This window comes from Hyperolius riggenbachi, chromosome 10, assembly GCF_040937935.1.
Source record: "Hyperolius riggenbachi isolate aHypRig1 chromosome 10, aHypRig1.pri, whole genome shotgun sequence".
NCBI classification, from domain to species: domain Eukaryota; kingdom Metazoa; phylum Chordata; class Amphibia; order Anura; family Hyperoliidae; genus Hyperolius; species Hyperolius riggenbachi.
The window spans coordinates 223,593,533-223,610,832 of record NC_090655.1 but is presented as its reverse complement, the minus strand read 5'-3'; the positions used below and the strand labels follow the sequence as shown (position 1 = coordinate 223,610,832).

Genomic DNA, 17,300 nt, shown 5'->3' with positions numbered 1-17,300 from the left:
CCTTATGTACTAGAGTATAACAATTTTTGATATAGTAAACCACACACACTCTAGTGCAAACTTGGAATGGATTAGGCCACTCAAATTCCACAGTAATTGCAGATGATTGGCTTTGCAGTGAGTCTGCATGTTGTCCAGACTCCGCATTTTACTAACATTCTATGTTGGTGAAGCTCTGACGTGTCTATTTCTAGAAGCAGTATCATTAGCCAGCACAAGATGGTGCTGTTGCTGCTCAATAGGAAGTCAGTTGGAACGCAAACTACTCTGGTGATACGCATAAGCAGGAAGTGATTCCTCTCTCCTGAATCTTGACTTCCAGTTCAAGCACTTGTAGCAGGAAATATGGGCCCTTTGCTGCAGGAGACAAGTAAACGTGGTGAGATCTGTGATTATAATCATCTATTATGGGCATGAGTGACTTATTTTTGTATTCATGCATATGTATTTACTTGTTTTTTTTATTGTACTTGATGCTGTTCATATGTATTTCTATGTATTTGCCTATACATCTATAGCAAAGCTCTGAAGCTGCACCATATGGGGACATGAAGATTTATTGCCATTATTCATCTACTGAAAGATTCTCTGAAAAAAATCCTGCAGTACTCAGACTAGGTGGACCTGGCTTGTGTACATTATTTACATTTGGGGACAGAATATAGTCAGTCAGTGTAATAGCATTAGGAGATGCAGGGCTTGCGACTCACCGGGGTCCTAGATCTGATGGGCCCACAGAAGTCTTTATCAAGTGATTATGGTACACACAGTGCTGATTGATTGTTATTATTTAGTATTTCTATAGCGCCGACATCTTCCGCAGCACTGTACAGAGTGTATATTGTCTTGTCACTTATAACTGTCCCTCAGAGGAGCTCACAGTCTAGTCCCTACCTTAGTCATATGTCTATGTATGTATTGTGTAGTGTATGTATCTTAGTCTAGGTCCAAATTAGGGGGAAAGCCAATTATGTTACCTGTATGTTTCTGGGATGTGGGAGGAAACCAGAGTGCCCAGAGGAAAGCCACATAGATACAGGGATAACATACAAACTCCATGCAGATAGTGCCCTGTCCGGGATTCAAACCAGGGACCAAGCACTGCAATGCAAACAGCGCAGCATGATATAATATCATTTATTTATAATAATATAATAACAGTGTTTTTGCTGGTGCTTTTCTCTTGGGAACTCGTGGGCAAAAATGATGGTGCTAGTCTAGTTTAGGGGACCCAGCAGGAATCCTCATAGGGAATTTCTGCTAACGTGATTGGGTGGAAGGCACCCTCTCGAACTGCTAGGTTTCAGATAGGTTATAAAAAACTATGCCAACACTATTCAGCCAATCACAATGCTTCGTGCTGAAAAAGGGTACTGTGATTGGCTGATGGTGTAATGGTTAAGGGCTCTGCCTCTGACACAGGAGACCTGGGTTCGAATCTCGGCTCTGCCTGTTCAGTAAGCCAGCACTAATTCAGTAGGAGACCTTTGGCAAGTCTCCCTTACACTGCTACTGCCAATAGAGCGCGCCCTAGTGGCTGCTGCTCTGCTCTGGCGCTTTGAGTCCGCAAGGAGAAAAGCGCAATATAAATGTTATTTGTCTTGTCTTGTCTTGATTGGAGAACTGTTCCCGATGAGGTTTCCTGCTGGGTCCCCTAAACTAGACCAGCGCCAAAATGAATTACAGAGGTTCAGTACAACAAATTAGTTTATGTGTCTTGAAGATGTCCAGGGATGTAGCCTTTTGGACTGATTATGGGAATAAGTTTCATAGAGCTGTGGGCTGTATGTGAGAAGACTTGGAGGTCAATTTTTTCCAATTGGCTCATGAGAATTGTTACGTTAAAGGGTATATGGTTCTAATAATTTTTTTCAGGGGGGAATTGTAAAAAGTTTGCCCAGGTAATTATGGTGCCGGATCAAAGAAGATATTATTGATCATACATAGAATCCCATCTCTCTGCAGTTATCCCAAGTTCGGATACTCAGTAGCCATACTTCGTACATTGAAAACCAATGTATTCGTGCGCTCACTCAATTAATGTCCCAGTATTAGTAGTATCATTAACCAGTCTATTACTTAACCAGCAAAAGAGTTCTCTGGATCGCAGCGTCAGTCACCAAGCATAAGATGTATTCCAATAAATTTCCACCACGACACTGCGCTCACAGCTTCAGAGTTGTCTTGTTCCAAAGTTGTCACTCAAACATACAAGGGAAAACAAAGAGACATAGCATAATACTGTTTGGACTTATATCTCCTTCCCAAACACCATGTGCTCTAAATAATTTTCTAGTGTGTCTCCTCCGGCATGCAGGGTCTCACAGGTCCTCACCATATAGCGTGGCCGCCAAATCACAGACAGCTATACACATCTAATGTTACCACCGGATGTCACAGTGCTCTTCCTGCTATCCATATATCCCAACCACCAGTACACGTGGACTCTCACCTATTCACATTGCCATCCACATTATAAGACAGCAAACTCGCTTATTGCATAGCCTCAACAGTCGTCTCCCCGCAGATGGATCCACATCAGAGCAGATAGTTCATAGCACCTATCAAACTGAAAGGCCTCTCATAGCGTAAAACCGTATGTTTATTTAAAAAGTTAAAACAGAGTGCACTCACATGATCCGAAGTTTAACAAGCATAACATAAAATCAATGTCCTCCACGCCAGCTCTCTCCACACCCGTACCTACTTCGTACATTGTTTAGTGACCCCCAACGCTGTCCAGAGTTCAGCTATATATTCGCCATAACCCGGGGCCCAGATGACCTCCCCCAATGCTACTGTCGCTGAATTGGACTTTGACTATCCCAGCAGTAAAATGACTCACTATAGCAGGCATGGGCAAACTTGGCCCTCCAGCTGTTAAGGAACTACAAGTCCCACAATGCATTGCAGGAATCTGACAGCCACAGTCATGACTCATAAAGGCAAATGCATTGTGGGACTTGTAGTTCGTACCAGCTGGAGGGCCGAGTTTGCCCCTGCACTATAGCCATAGCTGCAAATTACAATGTGGTCTAAGGTGGCAATGTATCTTCTGAATGGCTTGTGTGCCATAATTTCCTGCTTTGTCTTCAGGCGTATAGGAATCAGGCTATTCAAGGCTCTGAAAGTCAACAGAGAGAGATCTGAATTTAACATTTATTGAACAGTGTTTGAGACTGTTCAATCAATGTTAAATCTTAATAAAAAATTTGGCCTACGACTTAGTCTTTGTTTTAGATTTTGCCCGCTTACGTGGTTGAGTTGCTCTTGACTGATGTGGATGGGTCCTGTGGGCTTTCCTTCAAGGACAGATGGAGTAGTGTATCTTCTGCATAGCAATGATAATGTAGACCATCATTCTGGGTTATATTTACAGACTTTTTACAAAGCACAGTATGCTTTTACCAATTTTCAGGAATAAACAGTACCTGAGTTTGTGTCTATTAAGCGGACATGGATACACTAAAGCTTAAAGATTGGTACACATGCCAGAGTGTTCTCAGCCAGGACCATTTCTCCTGAGAATCTAGCGGTATCTTTCTTAAAGCGATCTTGAACCAAAGCTGAGGATCAAAATAAGATACTATCCTGAAGAGAGGGAAGCCTCAGGATCCTTCCTCAGGAAGGCGCTTGGTGTTACCTAGACCTACTACTGTTATATGCTCCTTCTGTATTGCCTGATGAAGCAGTGTTACGCCTGTGAAACGCGTTACACCACTTTTTGGAGTATGTTAATAAAATTTCTGTGATTTTCAAAATCGACAGTACTTGTGTCTGCTTGGAGGAGTTAAGTCCACCACCGCCTCTTCTGTATTTTTAACCATTTTAGCTATTTTTACTCTTCTGGTTCTCTGTTTGTTTAATACATTGTTTGAGTACAGCCTGGTGGAGGGGTGTTGCCCCCTTTTTCTGATCTATGGAGAGTGACTGCTTAATCCTGAGTGGGGACAGGTCTAATCTCCCCACCTGCGTTTACAGTGGTTGCCATTGAATCCTGGTTGAAAAAGCCTGATCTAGTGTGTGTACAGCCACCCCAATGGCTTACCAAAAGATCCAGAGTGCTACATCCCAGACAAGCACACTGTAACACTCCTTACCCCACTCACCAGAAGTCACACCATCACTTGCCATTGTCCCTCTTCCATGGCAGTAGAACACATTGCACAGCTATAGCAAGTCCTGGCCCCTGTGTGTGACATTCTTTGTGCAGATGTACACAGTTTAATACTTTGATTGAGTTCTTCAGTTGCCCTACAACAATTATAAAATCTTGTCTAAACACAGAACTGAACAAGGCGCATTCTAATAATCTAAACAGTTTAACAGGTGATGACACACAATATATAGAAGCTGGTGGGTGGATAACTTGTTTTATAGTCATTAGCACATCTTTTACGCTCTGGATGCAGTCGGGTGTGACCATGTGACACCCAAAGTAGGAAAACCGATAGATGCCAGACTAAATTTCCATTACTCCTGTGTTACCATAGAAATCGTGTGCACTCTATATGAGGATGTAGACTTGTAGCTTACAGGAAGTGGGTGTTGAGTAATTGTAAGACTTTGGCGTGGTCACAGGAAGCTACTGAGACGCTATTGGTCCTGTCCCTGTATGGAAAGGTGCACAGCTGAAGCAAACACAGATACACAATGGACTCTAGCCAAGACAGAAGAACAAGAGACGGCTGGCACCCGATGCTGGCTATTTGCACAGCAACCTGCCCTTGGATTTGTCGTATGCACCAACAAAGGTAGAGTCCAGAAATTGTAGTAGAAAGCGCTGGGCACCAAAATGCTTCCAAGATTTATTGACAAGTTGCACACAGAGTCAAAGACAAACAGGAGTAGATGGCCTAACAATAAATCTTGGAAGCATTGTTTTGGTGCCAAACAGTGGACTCTAGTACAGTACTTGGAGCTGAGTTCCAAAGACATGCATATAATTATCTCTGATCAGCATGATTTCTTTGATAATTTACTTTGTTCAGTTTTTGAGTTTCATTTTATTTTCTTCCATTGACATGGATATTTATGTTGTTTTGATTATAAACTGAGACTTGTGAATACATTTGCTTTTTGCCTCCAGATGGATCAATGATGTCACCATTCAGTGAAGCCAGATGATTGCACTGTTACATGCCACCTGCTGCACCTGCTGAGAATGGGTGGTGACAAGAGCGACGTAACTGACAAAATACTAAACTTAACTCTGGAGATCCTTTATTTCCTTTTTGGAGAGGTGAAGAGATTTCTTGGAATATCTCATGACATCACTTCTGACTATTCTAATTGAATATACTCTATATAAAAATCTGAAGTGCAGTTGAATGGAGAAGTGAAACAAACTTGTGAGGATGCGTGCAGTGAAAGGAGAGGGCAGAATGGCACATGGCGAGAAGGTGGAGCCAGCAGGGAGCAGTGCATGTTTAATTAAGGGGCGTGTCAGCACTCACAGACTCACAGCAGGCAAGCTCTGTGCTCCATGAGTTGGGCGGAAGCTGCAGTGCAGAGGGAGAGACTGAAAAAGTGAGTGTAGAGCTGATGTTGCTCTCTATAGTCTGCTGCTCTGAATCATGTGATTCAGTCTGCTTCATGGTGAGGCCGGCCCTGAATAGGAGGAGTAGTGGGGGGGGGGGGGGGGGAGATGATGTGTATGCTGTGGCTACAGTGAGTTATAAACATGATCTGCAGATACAGGATACACTTTACAATTCTAATTCTTATGCTGGAAATAGACGGTTCGTTTTAGAGCCATTTAGGTGGCTCGATAGATAATTTCCGATATCCTGATCGATCGCTTCGCCGCTCGATTCTGCATTGAACACAATGGAAAAAGATAAGAGAAACGAGTGGAAGAGAAGAGAATTGCCTGCGGAATTGAGCAGGGAATCGATCGAGCGGGAGAATCGAGCGGCAAAGTCGAGCCGTGTATGCCCAGCATTACATTACATTTAGCTTCTCTGTAAACGACATTTTTAATTTGTATACTTGGCCAAATTAGTAGTGTCACCTGTTTTTTGTGAATTGCAATGTCCAAAGGCGTTATGACTTCCAAGATCAAAAGACAAACATATAAATCCAGTGCACTCCCTCCTTCCCGTTTGTGTTTTTTGTCAGCATTAACACAGCTTATGCTGGTGTATGTGCATGGTGCACATGAATACATTACGTTAGCTCCCTTGTGCGATTGGTAAGATGCACTATCTGTCCCAGGAGAGGACATCAGGATGTGTGCTCCTAAACCCTTGATAGGTTTGATGCAATGTATGTTTGCATGTTTGCACTATGCATGTTACAGGGCCAGAGTTAGGACACCTACGTTTACCTGGGTACTTCTGCACAGTGTAGGTGACTAAGCAAAAGAATGCATTCCTTTGTGAACTAAGACCCCAGCTTTTAAATTAGGTGTAGGGATAACAGTGGTGCCTGGATGAGTGAATCTGTGATTACATTTGTTTGGACATTTGCATGCGAGAGTGCAAAGGGTCACTGATTTTTGCTATGACTTCCAAGATGTCTGCTGCATGAGTGCTGTACATCCCGCCTCCTGTGTGTTACATTACAAGCCCCCCATCAGCAATAGCACAGTCTTGGGGGAGCGGTTCTCTACACTGGCTAATTTTCTGGCTTTTGATTGGTTAGGCATAATCATGCCTTTTCCTGTTAGAAAGGGTTTGATCCAGAAGCCACCTGAGCGAACTCTGGGCCCTGCATTTGTGTGTAAGCAAGCCCCTTTTACCTATGTTTGTGAGAATGATCCTCTTCCATTTTTGTTCGAGCGATCCTTCCTTAAACTGTGTACACATGCTAGATGCCTTACGCCAGGGGTCCCCAAACATTTTGGGTCGAGGGCCGGGTCAACATACTTGAGACTGCTGGGGGGCCGGAGTATACATAAAATGATGTAGAAGTGTTTGCGGGCCAGACAGTGAAGCATACTCAGGTGACAACCTGCAGGCCAATTGGACAACAGCGAATTACTGCCTTCTGGCTTCCATGTGGATGAGTGGTGCCAGCAATGCTATTCCATATGCGGACCAACAATATCTAAAGAGGTAGCTGACCGCATCTGTAAGTAATACATTTTGTGTGTGGCGGGCCGGTAAAAAAGCCTCAGAGGGCTACATTCGGCCCGCGGGCCTTAGTTTGAGAACCACTGCCTTACGCAAAGCTTCACCCCCTGCTCTGTGCCTACACATGCTTGATTGTTAAAACCTAATTGGAATCGGGACCAGGTCCCTCAGGCCACATCACTTGGCCAAGCTTGTACAGATGCAGAGTCAGCGCTACAGCTGGTCATTGGCCAGGGGCTACTGTACACGTCGGATTATCGTTAAAGGTGGTCGTTATTGGCCGCCTCAACCGTCTTTAATCTAGTGTGTGTATGGGGCTTTAGTAACACTCTAACCTTCCCCACCTACTTAATTCCAATTTCTAACCTCCCCTACCAAGCCCCGGACCAGCTCTAACTTCACTGCACATGCCAAATGATTTGCAAACTGAGTTGTGGCAAACAAGCAAAAAACACAGACCTGACTAGAGAGGTGAGGAGGATTCTGGGAGTGTCACAAGACATCACGCTCATCTCTGCCAATAAAACACAGACCTACATGGGGGGAGATAAGGAGGGTTCTAGTAGTGCTACCTTATTTCACTCTTAATCCTGTTAATAGACACACAACATGTCCAGAGAGGTGACGCAGAATATCACATGATATTCTTATCCTTTTTAATAAAAGATAGACCTGACTATGGTGATGAGGATTTGCGAAATATCAAGTAAATTTGCTGTTTCGAAAACACAAATCTGAGAGTTTATTTGAATGTCACATGACATCACTTTCTGGAGAAGAAGAGGCCTCTGACAGGGTTTTGTGACATCATCTCTGGTATTTCACCCTCTTTTTGTAGGATTACATAATTGAAAAAAAGTCTGGTGGGCGATTGACAGTTAGCGGCCATCTCCCTGAGACAGAAGGATGCAGCAGGAGCCAGAGTCCAGACATGGACAGTCCTCCTTCCTCCACAATACCTGAGAAGTTCAGTGACCAGAAGATTCTCAAAATAACCAACAAGATCACTGCCCTACTGACAGGAGAGGTAAGCAGTGCCAGGAATTATGGGAAATGATGGAGTAAGACAGGGGACATGTTTGGATGGTGACTGTATTTCTGTGTGTGTATGTCAGGTTCCTGTGCGGTGTCAGGATGTCACTGTATATTTCTCTATGGAGGAGTGGCAGTATTTAGAAGGAAACAAGGAGTTCTACAATGATGTCATTATGGAGAATCAGTTGCCTCTTGCATCAACAGGTGAGATCATATTTGCTGCCTTTCCCAAGTGACTATTTGTTAGATCAGATCCTGGTGAAAATTTGAACGATTTCTTATAAGTGCATTTTCTTGACTGATGTTTGTTACTCATTTGAAGGAAGTAGTAAGGGCACAAAACCGATGTTATGGGGATATACAGTACAATAGCAAGAAACTCCATAGTAAGAACAAGCGTGAGCCTCACTGCATTTGTCATCACTCACCTGGGGACTTTTTTTTTTCACCACAATTAGCTAAATAAAACACCAAATTTCATAAACTGGCGAGCCATCTTTATCTGAAGACCTAATAGTCTTTTGCAATATTGAGATTCATGCTGAAGATCTATCTGTCTGTTGTTAAACTTCATCTAAATCACCAAGTTTAAAGGGACTCCGAGCACCTCTCATGGGTATGCCTAGAGACTCCGACCAGTACTGCAAAGAACTTAAAGATGCATACCTTTCTGTAGCTTGCGCTCTCCTCTTTAATTTAATGCTTGCATCGCCGTTCTACACAAAATAGTTTTGCGTTCGATTTCAGTTTATAAATCGCGGCTGTCATCTTGGCTATGTTATAACTTCCGGGTCACCCCTGCCTTCTCTGTTAGAGAAGTGCATCACTGAATGAAGCAGGAAGAGGAAGTGACACGCATGGCCATTGCAAGAGGCTCCTCCAGAGGCGTCATAGCACAACTTTGTTGGAAGTCATCTGGCTTAGAGGCATACCCATGAGAGGTGCTCAGAGTCCCTTTAATATCCAATAAGAACCGCATTCACAGCATGGTTAGGTAGAAGTCATTCACATTATCAAGCTGTTAGTCACCACGACACACAATAGAAACCTTTATAGCAGATTACAAATTTGTCTTGTATGGTAGCTTCCTAGATAGTGTTGGTTAGTTTATTTTTATAAATTGAACCTTGATATCTGGAATTCCTGAAAGCATACCCTGTGTTATACCTCTTTTTTTTTTTTTTTTTTTTGACACTTAGAGCCAAGAAGTATGGCTGGCTTAGGTCAGTCCCTTTCATGGGATTGTGCGGCGGAAGACCATGATATGGTTATAACAGTAAAGACTTGGAGCTATTTGTCAACTGATGAGGAAATCCTGACCAACCATCTGGAGAACTTTACCAAAGTCACACCTTCCTACACAGAACATTCTCTATACCTGGACAACTGTTCATCCACAGACCTTCGATATACCAAGTTCGCAAATTCTGAGGGCTCCAACTTACTTTTGAAACAAATAAAAGCTGTGTTTTTGGACCATACGTATGCTCTCACCTACGCAAAGGCAAAGTCATTGTTGTATAAAACAGCAGATAAGCCCAACACTGATGTTTGCAACTCCTCTAATCCTCCACCACAAGTAGATAGCGTCATTAAACAGGAATCACTCACTTCTTTAGAAGGAAATCTTTCATGTTCTAATACATACACCTGCACAGACTCTAACTCTGTGGACTGTACAAGATTGTCTATTAAGGGTGATCCCTCTTTAGATGAAGAACAGGCTCCAGACACTGGATTTTGTAAAACTGAAGAACATTCCCTGTACCAGTCTATTGCTGTTAAGGAAGAACCCAAGTCACCTCACAAACACCAGCCTAATTTCACCATCTACACATTTTCAGATCCTGGACAAGAAACCCCGGGTAACATTAAGGAGGAACCCATATCGTATGAAATAGAAGTCCCAGTTGAAATGGAACTTTTTGCAGATGGTACACTCTACCCATCCAGCCAACCTAAGAAGAACATCAAAAGTAAAAACAAACAGCAGTTAGCAAAAAGGCCCTATCCATGTAAAGAATGTGGAAAGCTTTTCAAACAAAAGTCTGGGCTGGGTATGCACAAGAAGACCCACTTAAAAGATAGAATATATGCTTGCCCTGACTGTTGCAAATGTTTCATCAGCCAGTCAAGTCTAACAGCACATCAGAAATGTCACACTAAGGAGAGGTCCTACTCTTGTCCCGAATGTGGTAAATGTTTTAGCAAGCAAGTGAATTTGATCAACCACCAGAGCATCCATGCCACCAAAAATCCTTTCTCTTGCCCCAAGTGCGGCAAGCAGTTTATCAGCAATGCCAATCTTTGCCGCCACAAGGAGAAGCACTGCACTGATGTGACAACCAATGAGTTGACTTGCTTGAAGTGTGGAAAGGAGTTCGCCGACAGGCCATCTTTTCTAAGACATCAGCGATATCATGGAGGTGAAAAGCCATTTTCATGTCCTGAATGTGGAAAACGCTTCATCAAGAGAATCAATCTTATCAAGCACCAGAGGCTCCATACCAGGAAGAACCTCCACGGTTGCCAAGAGTGTGGCAGGTATTTTATGAGCAGTGCATATCTTGTGAGACACATGAAGTCCCATGCCACAAAGCGGAGGCCTTGGTCTTGCCAGGTGTGTGGCAAATATTTTCTCAGCAAGATAGACCTGACCACACATTTGCGGATTCACAAAGGAGATAAGTCAAGCAGTCCCTCAGAATGGCGCAAGAGCTTCATTCGTAAACTGGGCTTTGTTATACGGGAACGCAGTAATGTTGGTGAGGAGCCGTACTTGTGTTCTGAGTGTGGAGAAACATTCGAGAAAAAGTTGGAGCTTATCCGGCACCAAAAGATACACACTGGGGAGAAGTCAGAACCTCTATAAAACTGATCTTCTATATAAAGCTTATATTGATGATGTATCAAATGTCAAAAAGTATGTGAAATCATACTTATATCTTTATATTAGGGGTGTCAAATCTCCAGGGGCAAACTCCATGGCAGTATTTTGAAATGGACTGCCTAGTGTCTTTCATGAACCAAACCTTACCTCTGGTTTACTCCTATATCACATAACCCTACAGATAGGTTGATGGACTTCCCTTAAATTGGCTCTACAAGAATAAGACTATGGTAGGGACATTAGATTGTAAGTTTCTTTTTAGTTGGTGACATGAATTTTTCAATGTACTCTGTAAAAGATGCTATATAAATGTGTAATACTAGTAACTCCCCAATCACCCCGTTCAGTTAATTAGACCTATAATAAAAAATGTAACAATACTGTCCTTTGAGCACTGGGGTTGGACAGTCTTGATCTAGAAGGTTCTTGGATCAAAAGAATATGTCAGCTCTAATTTAGCCTTCCATCTTTGAATGCATACGATATGTCTGTATATACAGTATACTGAAAGTTTCTGCCTGGCTTCTGGCAGACTGCCTCCAGTAGCTCCTTATTGCCAGGAGAGTGAGAGTTACTTTCTTAGCACAAAGCAAGTCACCTGACCCAGCCCACCTCCTTCCATTGCTGAGAGAGATTATCGGTTTGTGGCCAGCACTGAACTTTATAAATGCCATGCATCATCCCACTACTGTGCCTGCAATAAGAAGCCATTTCTGATTGCTCTTTTAGTTAACACTTTTATAGTGATGTTGGGGAGAGTGTGGGAAGGGTTAATGTATTATTGCACCTTGAGCAGGAAGTACTGTAACTAGACCAGGATTGATGTTTAGACTCCGCACAGTTGTATTCATGCAGTGCTGGCCACAAAGAGTTGTTCTCTGTTAGCAGCTGAGAACAGATGGGGAGGGTCATCTCTGAATGTCCATCTGGTCCTCCTTCCTAACTCCTCCCTGACTACCTTATGTGTGATGATGATGAGATAGTGGGAGGAGTTTGCATAACTTACAGATTCAGTCTAGCCAAACCGCGCAGACAAACAAAAATTGATAATGCAAAAACGTTTAAGTGCAACACAAAAATGTGCAAGTTATGATATCATCCAAACAATGTCCTCTCTCTCCTCTCCCCACTGGATGCAATTAGTGAGGGGGTCAATCAGAGATGTAACACCGAAAGTAGCAGTAACATTGGATGTTAAAGTATGCACTGCGTTCCAAATTATTATGCAAACCGCATAAGCAGATATTGAGCAATTTTGAGGCCACAACCACTTATGAGCAACTAGTAGGCTCTAATGGTTCTATAGATGCCCATTAACGATACAATATTAGTAAATGATCACCCTTCCAATTGATCAAATTGGATAGTGTTGATAGTGCTAATCAACAACAAACGATTTATAGATTATTACATTGACTTGGTTTGTGGATTGATACCAGTTGAAATAACTGGATTTGTTATCTTTTTTATACCATTTATGGGCCCGATGGATTTTTTTTCGGTTCTCAATTGTTGGAATCGGAAGGTTGTTAGCCACCTTAGGTCTATATGAAGTGGTGCAAAGCTGCAGGCAAGACCAGCTACGCACTGAATTTTCAATCTTGAAAAGTCAATACTTCTAATTTATTCTAATCAGTATGACTGCTTTGATAATGTGATTGTTTGATTTTGCTTTAAGTTGTGTTTACCACACTACCGACCGCCTAACGCCGATTGGCGGCGGGAGGGTGGCAGCCCCAGGACTGCCTAACGCCAATCAGTATCAGATCCTCGAGGCGGGGTTACGAGGGAACGAGCTTGCGCATGTGCGAGCATTCCCTGCAGAAACGCGGAGCTTCGTGATCAGCTTGCCAGCCTGCGATTGCGGCTGGCAGGCTTTTAACGAGAAGAAACAAAAAAAAACCCTCTTACATCTGTACAGCGATGTGATCTAGTGCAGCGCTGTACAGGGGACACTTAGCTGTCCCTCCGATCAGCTCACAATCAAATCCCCTCTCATAGGCTGATGCCTATGAGAGGAGGGACAATTATGAATCATCGTCCAGGGCCAATGTAGGGGAGGGAGGGGGAACTAGAGCAATACCAAAAAAAAAAAAGGCTCTTTTTTTTTTTTTTTTTTTTTATAATATAAAAAAAAGCTATTGCAGCAGCGATCAGAGAACACCAAAAGAAAGGCCTCCTAGTGACATTTGTATGACCGAGCAATATACTGTTAAAGCTACAGTGTGCTGAATTGGGGAAAATTGCCTGGTCATTAGGGGGGTGTAAGCCTGTGGTCCTCAACTGGTTAAAATAACAGGAAAAGCCCTCATAAAATGAAAATATTGTTAATCATCATCATCAAAAGATATTTTACGTAACATAACCTGTGAGTTTAAAAAAAGAAAGATACTTACCTAAGTACCTCTGGATGCTCCAGATGCTTCCCATGTCCAACTCGACCCCTACACTGCTGCTTGGCACCCTCTTTAAGTCCGAGCCTGCACGCCGTCCTTGTATGAGAGCGGCCGTACTATGGGCGTTTTTTTTACTACGTTTATAGGCTGCTCCACACTGTAAGAGCTTTCTCTTAGCACTTAGACAATAACACTGGTGGAGGCTGTCATGCCCCCTACTGGCCGGACTGCTCAATGCGGGAGGCATTGGGAGAATCTGCTTCAGCCCTCAGACCATCCAATCTCATGGATGCAATCAATGCACTGAAACCGCTGGAATTGGGCAAATAGGCAGTCCAGGAGGGAACGTGCGATCGACAAACACTTTATTACACTATTTCAGGTACTAGACTGCAACCACCTCTTTTATCCGTGAAAAGAGGAACCCGCTAGCAAGGCTGCGCTAAGAAGAAAGGTTAACAATCTATTCTTACTAAAACAATGCAATACTGAATACAATACAACACTTCAAACGGACCTGAACTCAGAACTCCTCTCTGCTCTAAAAGATACACAACAGCATAATAACCTTTACACAGAAAAACATTTCTTTGTTATATGTAATACAAATCCTGCAATAAATCTTCTACTTCCTGGTTCATGGAGGCAGACATATTGTTAACATCCTGTGCTTTCAAATGGGCTTATCTGCCATCTTTGCCATGGCAGTCATGTGACCCAGGAGAAAGATCAAATTACAACTTCTGATTAGACACACATTAGGGGAAATTAAACAAGCTAAACTATCTAGATACATTCAGGGTGCATTTCCATATCTTTTCCTTTTGTCCTGTGCAAGAGTTCAGGTCCACTTTCAAGTAGCGAATCTTCGGAAAGGCTAGGATTCGTTATGCGTTGCTCAAATCAGGAATGTAGCTGTAAAAATTACCTTAAAGAGGAACTGTCGTGAAAATCTTAAAATTTTAAACCAATACAAATAAGAAGTATGTTTCTTCCTGAGTAAAATGAGCCATAAATCACTTCTCTCCTATGTTGCTGGCATTTACAGTAAGTAGTAGAAATCTGACATTACCGACAGATTTTGGGCTAGTCCATCTCTCGATAGGGGATTCCCAGCATGGCCTTTATTCTTTATAATGACATTCCCTGAAAAAGATTTATACAAATATGCTGACTAGTCTCCCTGTTCACCGTACACTTTTAGGGCAGTTGGACGAAGCAACTGCCATTCACTAAGTGTATTTTGAAAATAAAGAAATCCATGTGAACCCTCCCCATGAGGAGATGGGCTAGTCCAAAACCTGTTGGTTCTATGAGATTGTCTACTACCTACTGTAAGTGACAGCAACATAGGAGAAAAGTAATTCATGGCTCATTTTACTCTGGAAGAAACATACTTCTTAATTGTATATGTTTACATATATTTTCATTTTAAGATTTTTTTGACAGAGGTCCTTCAAGTTGTTTTATTTTACATAGAATTAATATATACAGAAAATTATTATAAGTAATAATTTGAAGATGGTAGCCACAGTATAAAATAAAAGGGAAAAACAAAGAAAATTAATACTTAAAGTGGATCCAAGACAAACTCTTGCTGCCTTCATTTTTCTGCCCCTTACATATAGTTTATTGGGCACTCTCCCCCCCCCCCATGCTATTTTTTAATTTTATTACCTAATTGCTTGTAAATAAATGTATCCATGCCCCCAGCTCCTCCAGTGGCTAGGCATTCTGAGTCCCATGCTGCAAGTGCTCTGGGGAGGAGGAGGCTTTTGCTGAAGCATGCATGAGATTTCAGAGGCAAAGGGGGCGGAGAGGGGAGGAAAGTGGAGTGGAGTTTTCACAGGCTGAGGGGTGGAAATGCAGAGGCAGAGCAGCTTTGCCTGTGCGTAATGAGGACAAGCAGAATATGGCTGCTCTCGTATCACAGGAAGAAATCCTATACTGACGAAGCTTTTTGCAGCTAGATTTACTGTGTTTTTCATCTTGGATCTGCTTTAAGGATTTGAAAGAAATCTGTCCTTTGTGGAAGTCCAGGAAAGTTCCTTTGGTTCAGAATTCTGTCAAAATGGAAGCCAGTCTTGCGGTTCTTTCGCTGGCTCCAGGCTGACGTGATGAAAAATGGAGAACTGCAGCTGAAAATGCAGCCTTCTCTTTTATACGCCTCCGCTCTGAGGGCATCAAATATGCTTAGAGTTTTGCAGCACTGCATCGGTGGGGTCGAGGACAATGGGGGAAGCCTCTTAACTATCCAGAGGCTTCCCTCTACTGAGAGATATTTGTTGCATTCAGGCTGCTTCAGGTACTCTTTAATCTCTCTTTTCAGGAAAAGCAGAAGGTTATTTGCGCATGAATTGTTATTATGATCCTGATCTCATTTTCAGTCATTCTGATCAATGTATTATTTGTTTGAAAGATGTCTTCATGTATTGGTCGCTTTTTCCAGGGAGATCATCATTATAGGAAATGCCTGCTTCTGACAAGCTTAGCCAAGAGTTGTTCTTTAACACTGTTTAAAGCAGGCATGGGCAAACTCGGCCCTCCAGCTGTTACAGAACTACAAGTCCCACAATGCATTTGCCTTTATGAGTCATGACTGTGGCTGTCAGACTCCTGCAATGCATTGTGGGGCTTGTAGTTCCTTAACAGCTGGAGGTTTGCCCATGCCTGGTTTAAAGGGTAGGTAAAACTGCTTGCTGTGGTTGGCTGAAAACAAGGGTGCAGGAGCCCTTGTGGGGAAAAGGGGAGCCACCATTGGTGCCCATTATGAGAGCCGCGATTTGTGGCAAAGACTTTATTTGCCCATGATTTAATTGGGCACCTCACACATTTTTCTTCTGTTCTTCAAATTGCGGCTTTTCAGTGGGGTATGAAGGGGGTAAGTTAAGGTTGGGGAGTGGTTACATTTTAGGTATCATGGGGGCGGGGTTAAGTGTTAGGCATAGGTATAGGAAGGGTTAACGGTTAGGCGTCGGTAGTGGAGGTCTGAGGGTTAGGCATTTTTTTCCAGGTGCCTTTTTTTACATGCATGTCACCTGTCTACAACAGCTAATCACAAGGTCCTATGACAAAGAGAAGTAGGGATGATCATTGAGATGCAAATTGTTCCAGAATTATGCAGATGTATGCAGTTTGAAAATGGACCAATCAATTAAAACCCAGGTTTAAATTGATTGGTTCATTTTCAAGCTGCATACATTTGCATCAACTCGGAACAATTTGCATATCTGTGATCACCCCTAAAGAGAAGCCATATGTATCATAGGATACAGCTGTACAGATACGACTTGAACCTGTCTCCTGAGCTACAGGCAAGAAACACTTTTCTGTTTGAGTGTAGCTAAAGCATAATAACCTTTAAACAAAAACATTTCTTTGTTACAGCTGACACAAATCCTGCAATAAATCTACAGTTTGTTTACTTCCTGCTTTCATGGAAGCAGACATATTGTTAACATACTGTGTTTACTAATTAGCTTTCTGCTGTGGCAGTCAGCTGATACAGCTGAGGGATCACATTACAACTTGTGCTTAGTCACAGATGAGGGGGAATTAGACGGGCTAAACTCTCTACTTACTGTACGTACATACAGGGTGCATTTCTATATGTTTTTCTTCTGTCCTGTGCAAGAGTTTAGGTCCCACGTGAAGGGACCAGAGAGGGCTGGGACTAAATGGATTAGACCATGTTTGAACCTTCTTCACTGCAGCTGTAAAGTGACACTTCCTTCTGCTCACACCGTGTTACCAGGTGGAGGTGCAGAAGCAGTCATGAAAGACGGAAACATTTGTAATATTATGTTATTTATTATTTATATTAAATGGGCCATGTTGTAATGAATTTATACAATTATTTGAAAAATGTCAAACTTCTAATTAAACGTGTCCTTTTTTATTATT

General features: G+C 42.5%; 1 protein-coding gene across 4 annotated transcripts; it reads left to right on the top strand.

Moving 5' to 3' along the window:
• The first annotated feature begins 291 nt into the window (after positions 1-291).
• LOC137534600 (zinc finger protein 436-like) lies at positions 292-13,084 on the top strand. Of its 4 annotated transcripts, none has more exons than XM_068256181.1 (5): positions 310-379; positions 5,090-5,242; positions 7,915-8,103; positions 8,192-8,315; positions 9,311-13,084. In XM_068256181.1, the coding sequence occupies exons 2-5, from the start codon at positions 5,165-5,167 to the stop codon at positions 10,981-10,983; spliced, it is 2,064 nt and encodes a 687-aa protein (XP_068112282.1). In that variant the 5' UTR covers positions 310-379; positions 5,090-5,164; the 3' UTR covers positions 10,984-13,084. The 4 variants fall into 4 exon arrangements, with proteins under 4 accessions (XP_068112284.1, XP_068112282.1, XP_068112285.1 ...); XM_068256182.1 differs by having other exon boundaries at positions 340-376; XM_068256183.1 differs by lacking the exon at positions 5,090-5,242 and having other exon boundaries at positions 292-379.
• Positions 13,085-17,300: the final 4,216 nt, after the last annotated feature.

Excerpts from the sequence above, each read along its gene's own strand:
- LOC137534600 (XM_068256181.1), top strand. The coding sequence starts at position 5,165 with ATGGGTGGTGACAAGAGCGACGTAACTGACAAAATACTAAACTTAACT. Across the intron at positions 8,104-8,191 it reads CTGCCCTACTGACAGGAGAG|GTTCCTGTGCGGTGTCAGGA; the intron begins GTAAGCAGTGCC and ends TGTGTATGTCAG. Across the intron at positions 8,316-9,310 it reads GTTGCCTCTTGCATCAACAG|AGCCAAGAAGTATGGCTGGC; the intron begins GTGAGATCATAT and ends TTTGACACTTAG.